The sequence below is a fragment of the Euprymna scolopes genome, chromosome 45 (assembly GCF_053919585.1).
Source record: "Euprymna scolopes isolate OS-2025 chromosome 45, ASM5391958v1, whole genome shotgun sequence".
In the NCBI taxonomy this organism is placed as follows: Eukaryota; Metazoa; Mollusca; class Cephalopoda; order Sepiida; family Sepiolidae; genus Euprymna; species Euprymna scolopes.
Window position 1 is genome coordinate 47,309,188 of NC_136526.1, and position 23,108 is coordinate 47,332,295.

The window sequence follows — 23,108 nt, forward strand, 5'->3', positions numbered from 1 at the left end:
ACCTTGGTCCTTGCTCCTTTATTTGAAAAAAATTTAGGGCTTGAATTATTTTTCGAGGAGTTATAAGCTTGGAAAGACGGGGTGGAATTATTCACTATTTTCACGAAATTTCTGACACACCTATTCCCTCTTTCCGTCTTGTCCCTGCCTAAGTTATGGTAACATGTATTTATTGCATATTTGATTTTTTATTACCTTTTTTTTTTTTTTAATCTTTTGTCGTTTGTTGGTAGAACACGCAATTTGCAATCCCCTCTTATCCATTCAGGTAGAATAAAAAATAGGAGGCATTACTTTTAGAACGCTTTCGTATATATGTGACTTAGTAGGAACGTAATATGACGGGGCCTTCCTATAAAGTTACATCCATTTAGTGCGAAGGACTTTAGTATCAAAACAGGAAATCGCTTGCCTCGGTAAATATACGTCTATACCAACAAAAAATCGAAATATGAAAATTATTAAATAAATGAATACTTGTACAGTTTAGTCAAGACATTAAAACAATGAAAATATCGAAAAAAGTTTAAATTGTACGTATCTGTGATGGAATGAAGTTCTCCGAAAAAATATTTTTTCTAACATTTAAACAAAAATTTAAAACAAATCCAAGATGTCTGTCTTCAACCCGCTCTCATAAACATGTTTTTCCGCTGTAAAAAAAAAAAACTACTCGATCAAATTAAGTGAATTTATTTTTTTTTTCGGAGATCTTCATGTCAAAACGGATACGTACATTGTACAATATAACTTTTTTTTCGATATGTTCATTTTTTTAATGTCTTGATTAAACTGTGAAAGTACCAATGAATGAATAATACATATATTTTACCCGTAATCAAAGAGATCGACATTATTAAAAAGTATCTTTCCATTTTCTGCGAACCTGCATTCGGTTGTCGCCATCTTAAATTTACCTTTACTCGCGTCTTAATTTCAACAACATTATCTATCGTCGTTTCTTTGAAGCAGATTATTCAACAAAAAGTAAGTATTAATTAAATTTCTTGGTCCTTATTCAAAAAAGAAAAGTATGATATGTAAAAAAAAGAAAAGAAAAGCCGTGATGTGTAAAAAAAAAAAGAAAAAAAAGAAAGTATTTTCAAGTTAAGATTTACAGAATCTTTTGTCTGTTAAATTAGGTGAAAGTGCAGACTAATAACAAGCCTACCCCCTTCTATGTTAAGAAAGAGTTTCTGAATAATAACGTTATTATTTCAGCACGGTACATTCTCTGCGTAGTACCTTAAATGGGTTTGTATTACTGTACACATAGATTCGAAAAAGTTGTAAAAAAAACAAAACAAATATATAACAAATAAATGTTATCAAAGGCAAGATAAGTTACTTTTCTACCAAACTGGATATAATTTTCGTGTTTTTATTCAATTTAACATGTTTATTCAGCTCGAAAAACATACAGTGTTTACTGATGTATTGGAAAATTCAAAATGGCGCCCGACTCTCTTTAACACGGTAAGTTCGGGAAAAAGTGTTATAAATGATAAAATAGATAAAATACTGTTAGAAATTCGCTCAATATATATTACCGTGACATAACTTGACCTATATTCAGTGTTTTTTTAATAGTATTTTGTCTAGTTTATTATTTATAACACCTTTTTCCAAACTTACCGTGTTAAAGAGAGAGTCGGGCGCTATTTTGAATTTTCCAATACACCAGTAAACAATGTACGTTTTTCAAGCTGAATAAACATGTTACATTGAATAAAAACACAAAAAATATATCCAGTTTGGTAGAAAAGTAACTTATCTTGCCTTTGATAACATTTATTTTTTATATATTTGTTTTTTTTGACAACTTTTTTGAATCTATGTGTACAGTAATACAAACCCCCTTAATTTTTTTTCTTTTATGACTTTATAAAAATATATGCTATTAAATTTCTAAAATTATCACATTTAAGATTAAAAAATAAAAAAAACAAACAAAAATCATTATCGAGGGCAAATGTATTAAAATAATAAAATGACTTCTAATTAATATTCAAATCGATTATCAGAAATTTTTAATATATTTTTAGTAAAAACTTAAAAAAATATAAACAAGATCACAGCGTAAATAGATACGAAATGTTAAATGTCAAGATTTGAACAAGAATAAAAACGACAGATTTATTTATGATGAGTTTGTTTTACTATACACATGAAAATATCGTAAAAATTGAATCAATAGAAAAATTTTGATAGATTTTTAAAGTTTAAAAATTAAAAAATACTGAACTCGTAAAATTCAATTAATTTCATTACTGTTTTTTTTTTTTTTTTAAATATAATGATATTTATATTACGTTTTATACAACTTTAATAGTTTATTTTGGAAGTATAATCCATAAAGAAAATAAACAACCTACTTTTAAAAGAGAAATTACGAATTTTTAACATTTTACTTGCAGTTTCGTGTTAGGGGTGTCAAAAATTCCTACAATAATTCTGATACACTAGGTGTATAAGAAATTTCGTGAAAAATAGTGAATAATTCCACCCCGTCTTTCCAAGCTTATAACTAATCGTAAAAAAACGTAATTTAAGCCCTAATTTTTTTTTTTTCAATTGTAGGAGCAAGGACCAAGGTTTCATAAAAAAAAAAAAACGAAAAAAAAAAAAAACAACGTGGGTTTTTTTTTAAAAAGGTTTTAAACTTCGGACTTTACAGGTAAATTTGTAAAAAACACTACTTTTTTTTGTTTTAAATTTGAAGATATTATTTATTGACCTTTTCTCTTCAATTTGTGATATATGAAACTTTGGTGAGTAAATTAATTATTTACTTTTTCATAGACACTTGAAAATGGGAAGGCGTGAATTAAAAAAAAAAAACGTTTGTCTAAAATATTATATTCAGTTTATTGGAAAGAGCATAAAATTTCACATTGATCCTGAAAATATCGTAAAAATAGAATCAATAGAAAAATTTTGATAGATTTTTTAAGTTTAAAAATTGAAAAATATTGAGTTCGTAAAATTCATTACTGTTTTTTAAAAAAATAAAAAAAATATTTCTATTACTTTTAAAACAACTTTAATCGTTTATTTTGGAAGTATAATCCATAAAGAAAATAAACAACCCACTTTTAAAGGAGAAATTACGAGTATTTTATATTTTATTTGCAGTTTCGTGTTAGGGGTGTCAAAAATTCCTACAAAAATTCTGATACATCTACTGATACACCTATACAACCACTATCAACAAGTTTCCCCACTCTATTTGTGCCTAAATCTAAATGCAGATTCTATGAACAAAGCTTCTTTCTTAGAACTGGCCTGCTTTCTGGCCGATTACAATATGGTAGCCTTCAAGTCCAATGTAAACAAATTTTTGTTGAGCCATCCCCTTAAATAATCCAACTTCTACCCAATCTATATCATTAATGATTATTACACTTCCACCTTACATTTCTTAACCCTTTTTCTCGAGTGGTTTCTGGGCCTTGATAAGTAGTGACTTCCTTGTGAAAATAAAAGTCCACCACAATAAAAAATAAATAAAAATTTATAAAAGCATCAAGAATTTATATTTTTACATATTTATATATATATATATACATTTTTATATATACATATTTATATATATATACATTTATATATATATATACATTTTTATATATACATATATATATATATATACATTTATTTATATATATACATTTATTTATATATATACATTATATATATATATATATATATATATATATATATATATATATATAATTTTAATAAAGTTTTGTAAGTGTTTTTTTTTTATTTAATTTTTTATACAAAATTTATTTCATTTAGAAATATGTGAAATCTCCTAACGTTGGATTTCTGATTTTTATAGTCTCCAAGTCTTCCAGGCATCTCCACCAATCAGAATCAAGGATTTATCCCACATGATTTCAATTAACCAATCATGGCAATCGTTGAAAATAATTAATTAAAATCTTAAAAAAGTAAAGCCATCTCCTGATATTCATCAATGATCTTCTAAATCACATTCTAAGGTCATTGATTAACATTTATGCAGATGACACAACCATGTATGGCAGCATTTCAAAGAACGTTAAGGATAAAGATCTGTCTGTTTCCGCCTCTTCTGACCAGGAACACATTATGTTCTGCGATAAAATGGGTGGTTACTTTTTATACGTCTAAGTCCAAGTTTCTCTTTTTTCATCACTAATGCTAAGATCCTCACTTTTAATCCAATTGAATTTTTTTTTTTTTTACATAGAGGTCACCATTTATCAAGGCCCAGAAGCCACTCAGGGATAAGGGTTATTGCGCGTACAGGATATTGCGTGTATGGGATAGTGTTGTAGTATTCGTTAATATTGAAGATTTGATAAAGTGTCATTACTTAAGGCGGCCATTCAGCAGGAATTTGTTTATGTTGGACTTGAAGACATCCAAGTTGAAGTCAGGTGGGAAACAGGCAAACAGTAGAGAGTTCCACTGGCATGCAGTTGTAAGAAAGAAGTTTTGTTCGTATAATCTACGTTTTGATTTAGGCGCAGATAAAGAATGGGGAAAATTATTGACAGTGGTTTCAGCTAGATGGGCGTTTATCGTGAAAGATTGGCGAGGGGGGATCAGAAATGAATGGCTATCCCCTTCAAGAAGACGCTAGTTTTTTTTTTTATTTTTTTTTTTATTACATTTTCACCCCAAACAAGGCAAATTGCCACTTTGGTGTAGGGGGCTACTATCAGGGGCAACAACTACTGGGGTACTATGTAGGGATTTGGGCAGCAAGGTGTCAGTTCACGTTACGCTTGAACTTCTGCACGTCAGTACTGTTGGGGAAGCAGGGACCTGGAATGGAATTCCAGAGTCTAGCGGTTCTGGGGAAGAAACTATTGGAGTAAAAAGATCTTTTACATCTAGGGATCTCTACAGTGTGGGGGTGGGATTTAGCAGCCTGTCGGGTTTGTCGAGGGTGCTCACGTCGTGGGGGCACAAGTGATTGCAGTTCGTCAGAGCATTCCCCACTAAAATACTTGTAGAAAAGGCAGAGGGATGCAACATTTCGTCGATGGGACAGAGGCTGAAGCTTAGATGCCAGTTCAGGGCCTATCAGGTTTGCGACTCTCTTTTGAACCTTGTCAAGGAGCGAGACACTAGTAGCAGATGCACCAGCCCAGATGTGGCAGCAATACTCCATACATGGGCGAATGGTGGCCTTATAGAGGTACAGGATACTTTCGGGTGTTAGTAGTTTTCTAGCACGGTAGAGAGAGCCTACCTTTCTTGCAGCGGCCCTGGCAATGCCTTCAATGTAATTGTTCCAACTCATGTTTCCTGTGAACGTTAGGCCAAGGAGTTTGAAAGATGGACTCTCAGATAAAGAGTCGTTGGCCATTGCTATGGGTGGTAGAGAGGGTTTCTTGTAATTATTGAATGAAACTAGTTTAGTCTTGGCAGCATTGAATGCGACCAACCACTTTTGTCCCCATTCCACTACAGATTGGAGGTCTTCCTCTAGTGTTTCTGCCATTTCTTTAGAAATGTGTTCATTCGTCTTCCTGTCGTGCCTGCCATAGAGTGTAGTGTCATCAGCATATATACCCATCTCAGAGGCAATGTTGTCGGGGAGATCATTTATGAATATCAGGAACAATAGAGGTCCAAGGATAGAACCCTGGGGCGCCCCCGCATTTATATCATATTGTTTAGATGTACGACCGTCGAGGACAACCTGGATTTTTCTCTTATCTAAGAAGGATTTAATTATGTTAAGTATTCTACCAGTGATACCGTATGATCTGATTTTATGAATCTGTTGAGGATAGGATGGTCTGTTTATGTTATAGACGATTGAGATTGAAGCAGAAGGTCACATAATGAAGAGACAAAACATACTGATATACAATAACAAATAAATGTATATTTATTTACATAAAAATACATGAGATAGAGATAGTAAGTATAAGAGTTCGTTGAAAAGAGAGGATTAAATAACGTTACTTGCGTTTAGTATATGATGCAAGGCTGACGATAGGTCAGGGGGCTGGTTGATTGGCCATGTCAACCAGAGCACGCTTTCGTCACATCTTAAGTCCTCGAGAGTTCAGTGAAAAGAGACAGAACAGGAAGTGACGTATGACTTGCCCTCTGATGGCCAGGCAAATACCCAGTCTCTTCTACGATTTCTTGAGTAAACCTCAAACTGTTTTCGCTTATACATTAATGAGACAAAAACTGAATATATGAATAAATTCTCTTCTTCCAACTTAGATCACAGTATCAAAACATTGAATTAAATGCCGCTAAAACAAGTTGATGATTATAAGTATTTAGTATCATTCATCATGTTCTTATTCAAAGATTTCAACATCAGAAAGAGGATAGCATCGTTTAGTTCTAATGATTTGAACAAAATATGGACATCATATCTTAGCAAAAACATCAAATTGAAAATTTTTTAAGCTATAATACAGCCTATCCTCTTCTATGATTAGGAAACATGGACATTTTCCAAAAAGTTGGAAACACACCTGAATGGTATGTATTATGAGAGTCCAAAGTCTATCATGGAAGGCCTATTCAACCAGACAACAAGTCTATGGTGAACTTTCATTTGCATCATCTATTTTCAAACCAATATGTGTTTAGTTTGCTAGCCATTGTTTTAGAGCAGTAAATGAAATTATTCCTCCCATACTTCTGGGGAACCCTATCACCCACCCCAGAAGTAGAATGTTCACATACCTAGATGTAATTACAGGGGATATAAATGTTGAGAAGCAAAACCTAGAAGCAATCATGTTGGACTGGGATATCTGATGTGAGCGCATAAACTCTATCATCTCATAAGATTATGTCACTCCTAATACAGTGGAGGAACTACCGGGCACTCTTACATCCTCTTACCGGCTGCAGATGTGGAGAGAGGTAGACCCTCAGTTTACAAATATAGCACTGCCAGAGCCCAGTGAAACCTTACCACCTGGCACACACCTGTCCCGTTCGGAGTGGGTCACTCTGAATAGGGCAAGAGCAAAAGTTGCAAAAACTGGCGACAACCTCCTCATGTGGGGTTACTCTACAACTGCTGAATGCCCCTGTGGTGCCCAAGTTCAGACCATCGAGCACATTTTAACATGTTGCCCACTGGGGCCCAACTGCACGGACGGAGACCTCAGTGTTGGTAATGAAACCGCACACCGCTGGTTGAAGAGATGGAGCGACAAGATATGATGACTCCTAATACAAGTCTCTATTTGTATGGGAGTCAATTACATTCAAAGTTTGAATATTGTTAAAACATCTGTCTAGGGGCTGCTCAGGGCGCATTTTTCTTAATTAGAAGATTAGAGAACCGACTTTGAAATTAGCAAGAGATATCCTCTTAGCTGCAGCTTCTTTCACATAGAAAAAGGTTGCTACTCTTTCTCTATTCTATTCTTATTTTTATCATAAGTATTCAACTGAGCAAATGTAGGGTACCTCCCATAAAATAAATTTACAAGAACTCCTCTGACTACTACCACCATCAATAATTTCCTTTCTTCTGCTGTGTACCTAAAACTAAACAGAGCTTTAGTTTCCAACAAACTACCCATATGACGAGGATGTTTCACAGCGTACTATAGCATAATCGTTTTCAAGTCCAATTCTAACAAATACTTATTGAGCTGTCCTCTTAAATAATCTAGTTTTTATCCAGTCTACACATGGTTACCAAGCCTCATATTGTTATTTCACTGTCCTTCTCATTAAACTTTATCCTTAAGTTTCCAATAGGCCTTGATATGTTGTGACATTTATACCATAAGCTGGGGTGACCTTTATAAAATAAAGACAATGATGTGTAAATAATATATGATGTCTGCATTTTAAACATAATTACCGGGTCTTATACGATTTCATAATTTTATAAACGCATTGTGGTGCAGCAGCAAATATTTACTGTGGAGTTATTTGCACATTTTTATTTTTATTAATGGCTGAAAGACATCCTGGATGGTCAGAGTCAGTCCAGCTTATGGTACATAAAACATGTCATTTGGTTTCTCTGATCAATGCGTATGTGGTATTGCTTGTTGTCTAGTGTTTTTACTCTTCATATATATATGTATAATTTATTCACAGAATTGATGACTGCATTGCTTCACCTTTCTTTGTTTTGGAATATAATATATGCCAAGTAGAGCTTGTTGAGATTATTTCGTCACACAACCATACAACATCAGTGCTGAGAATATATCAAGGTCTTAGATGAGTATGTTATGATAGGTCAGTAGGAATTTGAGTGCATGAACAAGTGTTCCTTAGATTGTGAAAGGTCTGTTATGTTGCATGTTTCGCATTGCCCTAAAAGTGTATCATTAAGCTTTTTATTAGCACTCTGGATTTGATTTTACAATGAATCCAGTATTTCTTATTGTTTGAGTATAAATATTTTATTATAAATTACAGTTATTCTTTATTATGAATTACAGTTATTCTTTATTATCAATTACAGTTATTCTTTATTATCATTTATTCTTTATTATGAATTACAGTTATTCTTTATTATGAATTACAGTTATTCTTTATTATCAATTACAGTTATTCTTTATTATCAGTTATTCTTTATTATGAATTACAGTTATTCTTTATTATCAGTTATTCTTTATTATGAATTACAGTTATTCTTTATTATGAATTACAGTTATTCTTCATTATGAATTACAGTTATTCTTTATTATCATTTATTCTTTATTATGAATTACAGTTATTCTTTATTATGAATTACAGTTATTCTTTATTATCAGTTATTCTTTATTATGAATTACAGTTATTCTTTATTATCAATTACAGTTATTCTTTATTATCAGTTATTCTTTATTATGAATTACATTTATTCTTTATTATGAATTACAGTTATTCTTTATTATCAGTTATTCTTTATTATGAATTACAGTTATTCTTTATTATCAGTAACAGTTATTGTTTATTATCATTTATTCTTTATTATGAATTACAGTTATTCTTTATTATGAATTACAGTTATTCTTTATTATCAATTACAGTTATTCTTTATTATGAATTACAGTTATTCTTTATTATCAGTTACAGTTATTCTTTATTATCATTTATTCTTTATTATGAATTACAGTTATTCTTTATTATGAATTACAGTTATTCTTTATTATCAGTTATTCTTTATTATGAATTACAGTTATTCTTTATTATCAATTACAGTTATTCTTTATTATCAGTTATTCTTTATTATGAATTACATTTATTCTTTATTATGAATTACAGTTATTCTTCATTATGAATTACAATTATTCTTTATTATCAGTTATTCTTTATTATGAATTACAGTTATTCTTTATTATCAGTTACAGTTATTGTTTATTATCATTTATTCTTTATTATGAATTACAGTTATTCTTTATTATGAATTACAGTTATTCTTTATTATCAATTACAGTTATTCTTTATTATCAATTACAGTTATTCTTTATTATCAGTTATTCTTTATTATGAATTACAGTTATTCTTTATTATCAGTTACAGTTATTGTTTATTATCATTTATTCTTTATTATGAATTACAGTTATTCTTTATTATGAATTACAGTTATTCTTTATTATCAATTACAGTTATTCTTTATTATCAGTTATTCTTTATTATGAATTACAGTTATTCTTTATTATCAATTACAGTTATTCTTTATTATCAGTTATTCTTTATTATGAATTACAGTTATTCTTTATTATCAATTACAGTTATTCTTCATTATTAATTACAGTTATTCTTTACTATGAATTACAGTTATTCTTTATTATCAATTACAGTTATTCTTTATCATCAATTACAGTTATTCTTTACTATGAATTACAGTTATTCTTTATTATCAGTTACAGTTATTATTTATTATGAATTACAGTTATTCTTTATTATCAGTTATTCTTTATTATGAATTAGTTATTCTTTATTATCAATTACAGTTTTTCTTCATTATGAATTACAGTTATTCTTTATTATCAGTTATTCTTTATTATGAATTACAGTTATTCTTTATTATCAATTACAGTTATTCTTTATTATCAGTTATTCTTTATTATGAATTACAGTTATTCTTTATTATCAATTACAGTTATTCTTTATTATCAGTTATTCTTTATTATGAATTACAGTAATTATTTATTATGAATTACAGTTATTCTTTATTATCAGTTATTCTTTATTATGAATTACAGTAATTATTTATTATGAATTACAGTTATTCTTTATTATCAGTTATTCTTTATTATTAATTACAGTTAATCTTTATTATGAATTACAGTTATTCTTTATTATCAGTTATTCTTTGTTATGAATTACAGTATTTCTTTATTATCAATTACAGTTATTCTATATTATGAATTACAGTTATTCTTTATTATCAGTTATTCTTTATTATGAATTACAGTTATTCTTTATTATCAATTATTCTTTATTATGAATTACAGTTATTCTTTATTATCAGTTATTCTTTATTATAAATTGCAGTTATTCTTTATTATGAATTACAGTTATTCTTTATTATCCGTTATTCTTTGTTATGAATTACAGTTATTCTATATTATGAATTACAGTTATTCTTTATTACAGTTATTCTTTTTTATCAATTACAGTTATTCTTTATTATCAATTATTCTTTATTATCAGTTACAGTTATTCTTTATTATCAATTACAGTTATTCTATGTTATGAATTACAGTTATTCTTCATTATGTATTACAGTTATTCTTTATTATCAGTTATTCATTATTATGAATTACAGTTATTCTTTATTATAAGTTATTCTTTATTATGAATTACCGTTATTCTATATTATCAATTACAGTTATTCTTTATTATCAGTTATTCTTTATTATGAATTACAGTTATTCTTTATTATCAATTACAGTTTTTCTTCATTATGAATTACAGTTATTCTTTATTATCAGTTATTCTTTATTATGAATTACAGTTATTCTTTATTATCAATTACAGTTATTCTTTATTATCAGTTATTCTTTATTATGAATTACAGTTATTCTTTATTATGAATTACAGTTATTCTTTATTATGAATTACAGTTATTATTTATTATGAATTACAGTTATTCTTTATTATCAGTTATTCTTTATTATTAATTACAGTTAATCTTTATTATGAATTACAGTTATTCTTTATTATCAGTTATTCTTTGTTATGAATTACAGTTATTCTATATTATGAATTACAGTTATTCTTTATTATCAGTTATTCTTTATTATAAATTACAATTATTCTTTATTATCAATTATTCTTTATTATCAGTTACAGTTATTCTTTATTATCAATTACAGTTATTCTATGTTATGAATTACAGTTATTCTTCATTATGTATGACAGTTATTCTTTATTATCAATTACAGTTATTCTTTATTATAGGTTATTCTTTATTATGAATTACAGTTATTCTTTATTATCAATTACAGTTATTCTTTATTATTAGTGACAGTTATTATTTATTATGAATTACAGTTATTCTTTATTATCAGTTATTCTTTATTATGAATTACAGTTATTCTTTATTATGAATTACAGTTATTCTTTATTATCAGTTATTCTTTTTTATGAATTACAGTATTTCTTTATTATCAATTACAGTTATTCTATATTATGAATTACAGTTATTCTTTATTATCAGTTATTATTTATTATGAATTACAGTTATTCTTTATTATCAGTTATTCTTTATTATGAATTACAGTTATTTTTATTATGAATTGCAGTTATTCTTTATTATGAATTACAGTTATTCTTTATTATCAGTTACAGTTATTCTTTATTATGAATTACAGTTATTCTTTATTATCAGTTATTCTTTATTATGAATTACAGTTATTTTTATTATGAATTGCAGTTATTCTTTACTATGAATTACAGTTATTCTTTATTATCAGTTACAGTTATTCTTTATTATGAATTACAGTTATTCTTTATTATCAGTTACAATTATTCTTTATTATCAGTTATTCTTTATTATGAATTACAGTTATTCTTTATGTTCGACTACAGTTATTCTTTATTCTCAGTTATTCTTTATTATGAATTACAGTTATTCTTTATTATGAATTACAGTTATTCTTTATTATCAATTACAGTTATTCTTTATTATAGGTTATTCTTTATTATGAATTACAGTTATTCTTTATTATCAATTACAGTTATTCTTTATTATTAGTGACAGTTATTATTTATTATGAATTACAGTTATTCTTTATTATCAGTTATTCTTTATTATGAATTACAGTTATTCTTTATTATCAGTTATTCTTTTTTATGAATTACAGTATTTCTTTATTATCAATTACAGTTATTCTATATTATGAATTACAGTTATTCTTTATTATCAGTTATTATTTATTATGAATTACAGTTATTCTTTATTATCAATTATTCTTTATTATCAATTACAGTTATTCTTTATTATCAATTACAGTTATTCTATATTATGAATTACAGTTATTCTTCATTATGAATTACAGTTATTCTTCATTATGAATTACAGTTATTCTTTATTATCAGTTATTCTTTATTATGAATTACAGTTATTCTTTATTATCAGTTATTGTTTATTATGAATTACAGTTATTCTTTATTATAAATTACAGTTATTCTTTATTATGAATTACATTTATTCTGTATTATCAGGTTTTCTTTATTATGAATTACAGTTATTCTTTATTATCAGTTACAGCTATTGTTTATTATCAATTACAGTTATTCTTTATTATCAATAACACTTGTTCTTTATTATGAATTACAGTTATTCTTTATTATGAATTACAGTTATTCTTTATTATGAATTACTGTTATTCTTTATTATGAATTACAGTTATTATTGATTATGAATTACAGTTATTCTTTATTATCAGTTTCAGTTATTCTTTCTTATGAATTACTGTTATTCTTTATTATGAATTACTGTTATTCTTTATTACGAATTACAGTTATTCTTTATCATCAATTTCAGTTATTCTTTATTATCAATCACAGTTATTCTTTATTATCAGTTACAGTTATTGTTTATTATGGATTACAGTTATTCTTTATTATGAATTACAGATATTCTTTATTTTGAATTACAGATATTCTTTACCATCAATTACAGTTAATCTTTATCATCAATTACAGTTATTTTTAGTCATCAATTACAGTTATTCTTTATTATCAATTACAGTTATACTTTATTATCAATTACGGTTATTCTTTATCATCAATTACAGTTATTCTTTATCATCAATTACAGTTATTCTTTATCATTAATTACAGTTATTCTTTATTATGAATTACAGTTATTCTTTATTATCAATTACAGTTATTATTTATTATGAATTAGTTATTCTCTTTTTGAATTACAGTTATTCTTTATTTTGAATTACAGTTATTCTTTATCATCAATTATAGTTAATGTTTATTATCAATTACAGTTATTCTTCATCATCAATTACAGTTATTCTTTATTATGAATTACAGTTATTCTTTATTATGAATTACAGTTATTCTTTATTATGAATTGCAGTTATTCTTTATCATCAATTACAGTTATTCTTTATTATGAATTACAGTTATTCTTTATTATCAATTACAGTTATTCTTTATTATCAATTACAGTTATTCTTTATTATGAATTACAGTTATTCTTTATTATCAGTTAGTTATTCTTTATGAATTACAGTTATTGTTTATTATGAATTACAGTTATTCTTTATTATAAATTACAGTTATTCTTTATTATAAATTACAGTTATTCTTTATCATCAATTACAGTTATTCTTTATCACCAATGCTCGTTATTCTTTATCATTATTTACAATTATTCTTTATTATCAGTTACAGTTATTCTTTATTATGAATTACAGTTGTTCTATATTATGAATTACAGTTATTCTTTACTATTAATTACAGTTATTCTTTACTATTAATTACAGTTATTCTTTATTATCAGTTACAGTTATTCTTTATTATCAATTACAGTTATTCTTTATTATTAATTACAGTTATTCTTTATTATCAGTTAAAGTTATTCTTTATTATAAATCCCAGTTATTCTTTTTTATGAATTATAGTTATTCTTTATTATGAATTACAGTTATTCTTTATTATGAATTACAGTTATTATTTATTATCAGTTACAGTTATTCTTTATTATGAATTACAGTTAATCTTTTTTATCAATTACAGTTATTCTTTATTATCTATTACAGTTATTCTTTATTATCAGTTATTATTTATTATCAATTAAAGTTATTCTTTATTATCAATTACAGTTATTCTTTATTATCAATTACAGTTATTCTTTATTATCAGTTATAGTTATTATTTATTATCAATTACAGTTATTCTTTATTATCAATTACAGTTATTCTTTATTATGAATTACAGTTATTGTTTATTATTAATTACAGTTGTTCTTGTTTATCAATTACAGTTATTCTTTTGTATCAGTTACAGTTATTCTTTTTTATCAATTACAGTTATTCTTTCTTATCAATTACAGTTATTCTTTATCATCAATTACATTTATTCTTTTTTGTCAATTACAGTTATTCTTTTTTATCAATTACAGTTATTCTTTATTATCAATTACAGCTGACAGCGAGATATGTTTGACCTCATTATCATAAAAATCGCACATTTAACTGTTAATTGTTAAATTAAATCACTTTTCTGTTATTCTGTCGTGGTGGGCGAGTGGGTTACATGTCAGTATTATTTCCACCTTGGTTCCAGGGTCGATCCTACCTACCTACCAAAAAATTGTAAAAAAACGAGGCTCCATTGATAAAATCTATCATCATAAGGAATATTCTAAACTTCTCCTTGTTGTTGTCTTAGTATAAACAGATATATTTTATATGCTAAGACTTGGGTAACCCTTTTTGTGTATTCTACCATTAATAGAATTTAAGTTTAAAATACGAGAGCCAAATATCATGGTTCAGTTGCTTTCTAAAAAAACATACATTACAAACACGTCTCTGTCATATCAAAGAACCTACTGTTGATTTTATTGCCTGCTTATGTGGTGATAATGGCTTAAGTTAAGGTTTAAAATGGAAAAGTAAAGTATCATGATTCAATTGTATTCTAAACAGAAAAAATTATCTTGAACACGCCCCTGTCATATCAAGGAACCTACTGTTGATTTTACAAGCCAAGTGTCTCTGCTTGTGCTGTAAGAAAACCTCTCAAATGCACTTGTGATGTTAGGCTTTTTAAGGTGTAAACTTTGGTCAAAACTGCCTGTTCCTTCTTTCATCAGATTTTTTCGATTATCGATTATCATGAAAGACATTCTGATACAAAACCGATCTGACAACACTGTCTGATACATAAAGTACATTTGTGTAAAATTTCATAAAAATCAGCCCAACAATTGCTGAGTTTACAGGGAACGAACTCGCACACACATACACACAAAGTTCTTTTTATATAATAATATATATAATCATTCTTTTTAAAACAACATCAAGTTCAGATTGTTAAATCCGACATCATGAGAAATATGCAATTATCATTTATGGTTTGAAATTCTGTCAAGCTTCTTGTTGTCTCATAAGGGCCGAGAAGAAAAAAGAACACAATACTGTAATTAATGGAAACAAAAAATATTGAACAGAAAATCAAATACCACAAATTTTGACTGCTATGGGTGAAGGACTCTAGCATAATCACTGAGAGACATATTCTTCTTATTTTAAAAATGAGTAAAAGAGTTCATCAGGTTGAGCAGCGTATGAACTTTCCCACCAAACTTGGTTCCAATATCGTTTTTTTTTTTTTCATTTATGCGGTGCCTCCAATAAATTTCCAGGGATTTTTTGTATGGACATTTCCTTTGAAGTGATCTTCTCTGGCTGCAATGCACTTGTTGTACTATCCCAACAACTTCTGGAGGGACCCATGGGTCTTCTGTGAGCGAGTCAATGATCCTTGCAACAGCCTCTTTCATATCCTCAATTGTTTCATAATGACAACCTCTAGAGTTGTCCTTGACCTTAGGAAATAAACAAAAGTCTGATGTATCGTTATTTTCATGGAAAGTGCCCGACTGAGCTTCAATCTATGGTCCCCCCCTCGCCAAACTTTCACAAGAAACACTCGTCTAGCTGTAAACACTATCAATAATTTCCCCCACTCTTTATCTGTGCCTAAACCTAAACATAGATTCCATGAACAGAGCTTCTTTCTTAGAACTGCACGCCTGTGGAACTGTCTTCAGTTTTCCTGCTTTCCGGCTGACTACAATATGGTTGTCTTCAAGTCTAATGTAAATAAGTTCTTGATGAGCCGTTCCATATAAGTTATCAAATTTACCAAATTTTCATTACTAATGATTACTATATTGTCCAATTTCTAATGTACACTCTTTAACCCTTATCCTTGAGTGGCCTCTTGGCCTTGGTAATGTGGTGATGCCTATGTAAAAAAAAAGTCACAGGGGGGTAGGCAACGTCTCCTTTCATTTAGTTCTGTATTTGTAAAAACACTTTGTGGATGTGTTCCTGTCGTTGTTCCATATTTTACTTATTAATTTGTTATCTATGCAATCCCCTTTGCTCACAAGTCTATCCATAACTAGCTTGTGCGATTTGGATACCAAAAGCAAATTTTTTTACTGTTATTTTCTCATTGTTTCTTCTTTTTGCTATCTAGATTTCGTTGATCTTATTTCTTTATAAAAGCGTTCAAGGTCAATCCTTTAATCCACTAAGTATGTGTATTTTTTTGTGGCTTCTTAAGCGAGGGTGAACACAAAAATCTTCAAATCCAGAAAAAGCAAACATTTTTAAACTTGTATAATTCATGACATTATGTAAATTTTTGATTTCTACGTATCATGGAGTTTGATTTTCAAAAAAAATTTTTTGCCTCCATTTCATTTTGTAAAAACTTATGAGCTTTGAAGTAGATAATGATAATTTTTGAGTGCAGCATTTAAACCAGCTGAGATGTCAACACAGACGTAAATCTTTTAATTTCTTATTTTTACATACGCAATGAGTGCTGCCCATTAACTGTACTCCATTTTAAATAAAATACCAGTTCATACTAATTTGTCAAATTTGCCATTTACTTTTTGTCTAACAATGTAAAAGGCATATTCTTTTTTTTTCTTAAATACTGGCATGATATTTGAAATCGATAAAAAAAAACGGACAGTTTTTTACATTGATCAAATCTGTTCGAAAAACTTTGTAAAAGACTGCTTTTAATTAATGTTTAGACATATTCTTATGGTTTTGTTTTACTTGTCGGGTTATGCACAATAAAATTTGTTACAGTAAAATGTACCTTATTTTGTACTTTCTGTCATTTTTAAGTATTTTTTATAATAACTTTCAATCTGAACCCTTTAATCAACTAAGAATAAATATAATTGGTGTTGAACAACGGCAAACTTTGAATTAAACAACCATTCCTTGTAGAACATCAGGTTCAAATTATTTTTTTATGTAAATGTAACAATAAACAATAAACATTATTGAATCATTTACTCATTAAACTGCTAAACTTTGTAATTCCCTCTCTGTAATCTGCTTCCTGATTGTACAATTATTAAGAAATTAAAGTGTGACGGGAACAAATATCTTGCTGTCCAACTCCATAGTAAGAGTATCCTTGTAGGTGTGGTAACTTTTAATAAAAAAACAATGTAAATGTTTACAATTAAATTATTAAGAAAACGTCATGTTTAAGTTATTTGTGTTTATGTAAATAAAACATTGATTGAACATTGAACTTTGTCAAAAAACAAACATTCATGATATATTTGGGTTTACTAAAACAGATTGCAAGACTTTTAGATTAATAACAAACAACGAATTTTTTTTTCGTTTCTATTATTTTTAAAATCCCCTCCCTTTATTTTTTTTCGGGACTGTACATGCAGGAATTAAGTGTAAAGTGAACAAATTTGTCGTTGCTCAAATTCCATTAAAAAATTTAACTCTAGAAATAATAGAAAATTAACCAAATATTTACCTTACAATTATTTAAACATCGTGTGTACTTACCAATTATTAAAACAAGTTTTGTTAAGTTATTTTCGTTTATGTAAATGAAACATTGATAAAATTGGCAGAGAATATAAAGATTCATAAGATATTTGGGTTTATTAAAACAGATTGAATGACTTTTCATTAATTATAAACAATGAAATTTTTTAAATTCCTATTATTATTTTTTACAGAAGAAAATGGCTACCCGCACAAAAGATGAACCCGTTTCTGATACATCTTCCTCTTCTGGTGAATCTGAACCGAGTAAACACATAAAAACGAACACAGAGAAGAAAACATTTTCCTGTGACACGTGTGATTCTTCATTTTCTTCTCAAACAGATTTGAAAAGACATCTGCGTAAACACACTGGAGAGAAACCATATTCCTGTGAAAAATGTGGATCTTCGTTTTCTCTGAAAGGAAATTTGAAGAAACACATGCAGCGGCACACGGGGGAAAAGCCATTTTCTTGTGACATTTGTGACTCTTCATTTTTTCAGCGATCACACTTGAAATATCATTTGACTATACACACTGGAGAGAAACCATTTACCTGTGGAACATGTGGATGTTCATTTTCTTCAAAAACAAATTTAAACAGACATGTGCATATACACACTGGTGAGAAATCATTCTATTGTCACGTATGCAAGTCTTCATTTTATCGACAGGCAGACTTGAAAAGACATGTCCGTGTTCATACTGGCGAAAAGAAATTCTCTTGTGAAATATGCAAGTCTTCATTTTCTCGAAAAGAAACTTTAAAAGGACACATGCAAACCCATGGGGAAAAAACGTTTCCTTGTGAAATATGTGGATCTTCATTTTCCCTAAAAGCAAATTTGAAAGAGCATATGCATGTTCACACTGGAAAGAGATTATTTTCTTGTGAAATATGTGGATATTCATCTCCCATCAAAGGAAACCTAAAAGGCCACATGCGTGTACACACTGGAGAGAAACCATTTTCATGTGAAGTTTGTGGATCTTCATTTTCTCATAAGGCTAGTTTGAAATTACACATGCATATACACACCGGACAGAAACCATTTTCTTGTAAAATATGCGGATATTCATCTTCTTTGAAAGGAAATCTAAAAGGTCACATGCGTAAACACACTGGGGAGAAACCATTTTCTTGTCAAATTTGTGGATCTGCTTTTACTCATAAAGCAAGTTTGAAAACGCACCTAAGTATACACACTGGACTATATACTCGGTGAAAAGAGTTCAAGAGAGCTATAAACAATTGCAATCAAATAGATGGTAAAAATCATTAAAATATGTTTCGCTTGCAATGTATTAGATAGCAGCTAAAGATGTGACGTAGGTAATATACCCTATCACTAGACGACAAAATGAGAGGAAATATGCAAAATTAAATGACTATGCCTTAATATAGCTTAATGCAAAAGGTCGTACATTGGTTTTCTCTGCAAGCAAATTTGAGAATACATAAGTATATACCCGGTTAACCAAGTGCAAGAAAGATACAAATAATTGCACTTAAAAGGACGATTAGAATTTTTAAAAACTCTTTTCCTCCTGGAATTTCTGAGATAGCAGATGAATGTCTGTTATCCAGTATGATGCCTTAGCACTAGCTAGACAAAAAGGTTAAGTAAAGTGAAAAACCTTATTCTTGTTAACCATCATAAATGTCTCAATAAATATGTTCAAATATTTAGAAACAATCTGTGGAAAACTAAGCTGTAGTGAAATACAGATAGTAGCCTTAAAAGAGACAATGTCAACCCTTAAAGATATAAATCAGTTTGTAATCAATTGGTTACTTCAGAGAGGAGCCCCCGGATCTTGTCTAACTGAATAATTTTTTATTTAAAACTCTAGCTAAAAGAAAATAGTAAGAAGACTGAGAAACTTTAATCCTGTAGACTGTCACAAATAACTATGTCTCAATAGAGCCAAATGCAAAAAGAGATCAAATATCAGGACCTCAAGAATGTCTTTAAAACAACATGCTTATATAAAATGAATGAAGATTATACCTCCTGTAATAGGCGTATCTAATTTAATGAAAAATATGTTCAAAATACTTATAAACAATTAATGGAAAACCAAGCTGGAGTGAAATACAGGAAAATGTCGATCTTTAAAAGATTATGTAATCAACTGTTAACTCCACAGAGGAGCCCTAGGATCTTGTAAAACAGAACTTTGTTTTAAAAGGGACTATACAACATCGAACCCAAAGTCATAGCCAATATTCCTCACCAGAAATCCTTTTATTTGTATTTCCATTTCAATATATAAAAAACTCTAGAAAGAAATAATGATGTAATTCTGAGCCACTATTTATTTATATCTTAATCTGGTGAAATAAATCAACTTTTGCCCATAGATAAACTTGCATTAGTTATTGAGTCAAAATACTTTTCTATAATGAATTTGTGTGATCATTGTGAATGCTTTTATTGGCATAAGTTATGCATCTCCAGTGGATATTCTGTTTAATACCACGTTTGTTCATTTTTTATGTGTAGATATTGGCAAACCGTTTGTAGCCATTTTGTCTTGAAATGTTCTCCCAGTGCATTGAAAATGAATTAAGTCTATTGTGTTTAAATTTACTAATCTTGTTAGTGACGTTAATAACAATTTAGTGTAAATTATATTCAATCTGACATTCCTTAAAATTATATATTTCATTGAGAATAAATGGAATTAAAACAAATTTAAAATATTCTTAACTGTTATTTCAGCAGTTGTAAATGTGAAGGTAACTGGCCACATTCTTTACAACTATTAAACTCAACTGATTCCAGTGTATATAAGAGACAAACTCTTTTGAAGATAGATTTTGGTAGACACTTCAACCTTAAAGTGTACTTCTGACCAATTCTTTTCAAGTTGGAGAATGTGTCATCTTTTCAGTATTAAACGCCTGGCATTGTAGTCAACTTCATAACACTGGATTTGGTCTCTCTTGTTAGTTCGCTTTGTACTTTCCATGATGTAGGATAAACATGTATTACTGCTGGCCGGACGCCATGTTATATATCCACACGTGACAAGGAACATATATAAATATATAGGAGAAGGCAACAAGGTTAGATAACTTTAACTTTAACATTGCTGGTGTCCAGTGTAAGTCAAAAGTCCAACAAAAAGAAATAAAGAAGAAAAAACTAACAAACAAACAAAATGGCTTATTAACAAAACAAGTCTCTTAGAATTTCAGTAGAGAATCCTATCTTTGTCAAACAGGTTGCCAATCAGATTAGACTATTATTATTTTTATTACTATTATAATTATTATTAAATATTATTATTATTTTATTATTATTATTAAATATTAGGAGTTCTCATACAGGTCATCATCAGAGATTGCTCGCTGACTTATATAGTTGTGAAATACAAGAAATCTGTTATTTGTCTGTCGATCTATCTATCTATCTCGATCTAGCTATCTATCCATCTGGCGACGTAAACAAGAAATGAGATGTGAAGCTATGTTTTGATAAAAGTTGTCAAAACATATTGAGGTGTAAAATGTACAAGTTGCACTGGAAGCTCTTAAAATAGCTGACCGGAAAGGCATGTTTGTTGTCACGTGTTCAGGTTGGCTGGACATAGAGTCAAGTTGGAATTTGGACGTTGACAAGAGCGGATGGGTTAACTGCTGTCTCCTCCTCCTCCCTTGGGAGGGAGCTAACAAATCTCAAATTGAAGACTAGAATTAACCACGCAAGCAAAGATACTCACTTTCCGTTCTTTCGTGATGAACACCTGGAAAGTGAATAAAAACTATATAAAACCAATCATCTTTTTGGAGTGAAATGCATTCGATTCAGCAGGTTCCTGTTTAAGAACAGATGAATTCCAGGTAGACCACAAAACCAATGGCGCAGTGGAAAAGTTGAAAAGGTATGTCGAAATACATGTATGTGTTTATATTATGTCTGACACATGCATGCAGCACTGACCACCTGACTATTTGGTGTGGTGCCAGTTGATGCCCCATTTTTTAATAACTCTTTTGGAAGGGAGAAAATTCAAGAAGACTTGATCTAAAAATGTTAAATTTTCACAGAATTTTAGTTAAAAACCAAGCAAATACATTAAAGAAATACATGGTGTCCTAAAATGATCTAGAACATTTGTTGGTCACATAAAATTAAATCATTTAATAAAAAAATTTTACTTTTTTATTTTTTAAATATACAGGGTGGCCACAAAGTCACGCACCAATGTTAATTAAAAAAGTTATAGTAGTAACATTTATTCAAATTCAAAGTTCTTTACAAGGATTACAATTGCTCGAAATATTAACATTGGTGCATGATTTTGTGGCTACCCTGTACAATGCCATTTTATTTTACGCTCTTGAAAATTAACTCGGCCAAATGTTCCCCATCATTGCTAATGCACGATTGTAGACGTTCACAAAAGTTATCAAACAGTCGATAGATTATTTGGAATAGAATAGCAGAAATTTCAGAATGAATAGCTCGTTTTAATTCTTAGTAATTTTGACCTACCTTAAAAAAAAAAACTTTTATCAAGGTTTTCAGGTGTGCTGAAAACGAACATCGCATTTAAAATTGGGGCTAGAAACTATTTTTCACAATACTGAAAACTTCCGCATGTTTCATGTAGTAATGTAACATGGTGGTCATGTTTGTGCATATTTGTAAAATTTTACTTGTTTTCCACCTTAACATTTTCCTTTCAAATGATGACTTACTTAGGTTTTCAAATATGCTGAGAACGAATATCGCATCAAAATTTTCCGCCAATACGTAGTTTTTCGGATATCATGCAATGTGATTCTTTGTTATAAGTGGTAGCCATTGTTGTATGCACAAGCGTGCACATATTTTTTTTATTACATACTATTTAGGATACGCCAAATATCTTCTTGCAAAATGTGACAACATGTTGGAGTAAGGGAAGCATAAAACACATGAATCTTGGTTGATGAAAATCAAATGCGAAATTACTCATAGGAGGAAATAACTCTCATAACTTAAATAAAGAAGCTTACTTCTGGTTTTAAACATGACTGGCTCAAGCTATTAATAATTGCAAATAAATTAAATTTAAAATAAATGAAATCAACTTTAA

At 28.7% G+C, this 23,108-nt stretch overlaps 1 protein-coding gene across 1 annotated transcript; it reads left to right on the forward strand.

Moving 5' to 3' along the window:
* The first annotated feature begins 173 nt into the window (after positions 1-173).
* On the forward strand, positions 174-20,393 carry LOC145269533 (uncharacterized). The gene is made up of 2 exons (XM_080125290.1): positions 174-987; positions 18,209-20,393. The coding sequence occupies exons 1-2, from the start codon at positions 811-813 to the stop codon at positions 19,241-19,243; spliced, it is 1,212 nt and encodes a 403-aa protein (XP_079981416.1). The 5' UTR covers positions 174-810; the 3' UTR covers positions 19,244-20,393.
* The last annotated feature ends 2,715 nt before the right edge of the window (positions 20,394-23,108 follow it).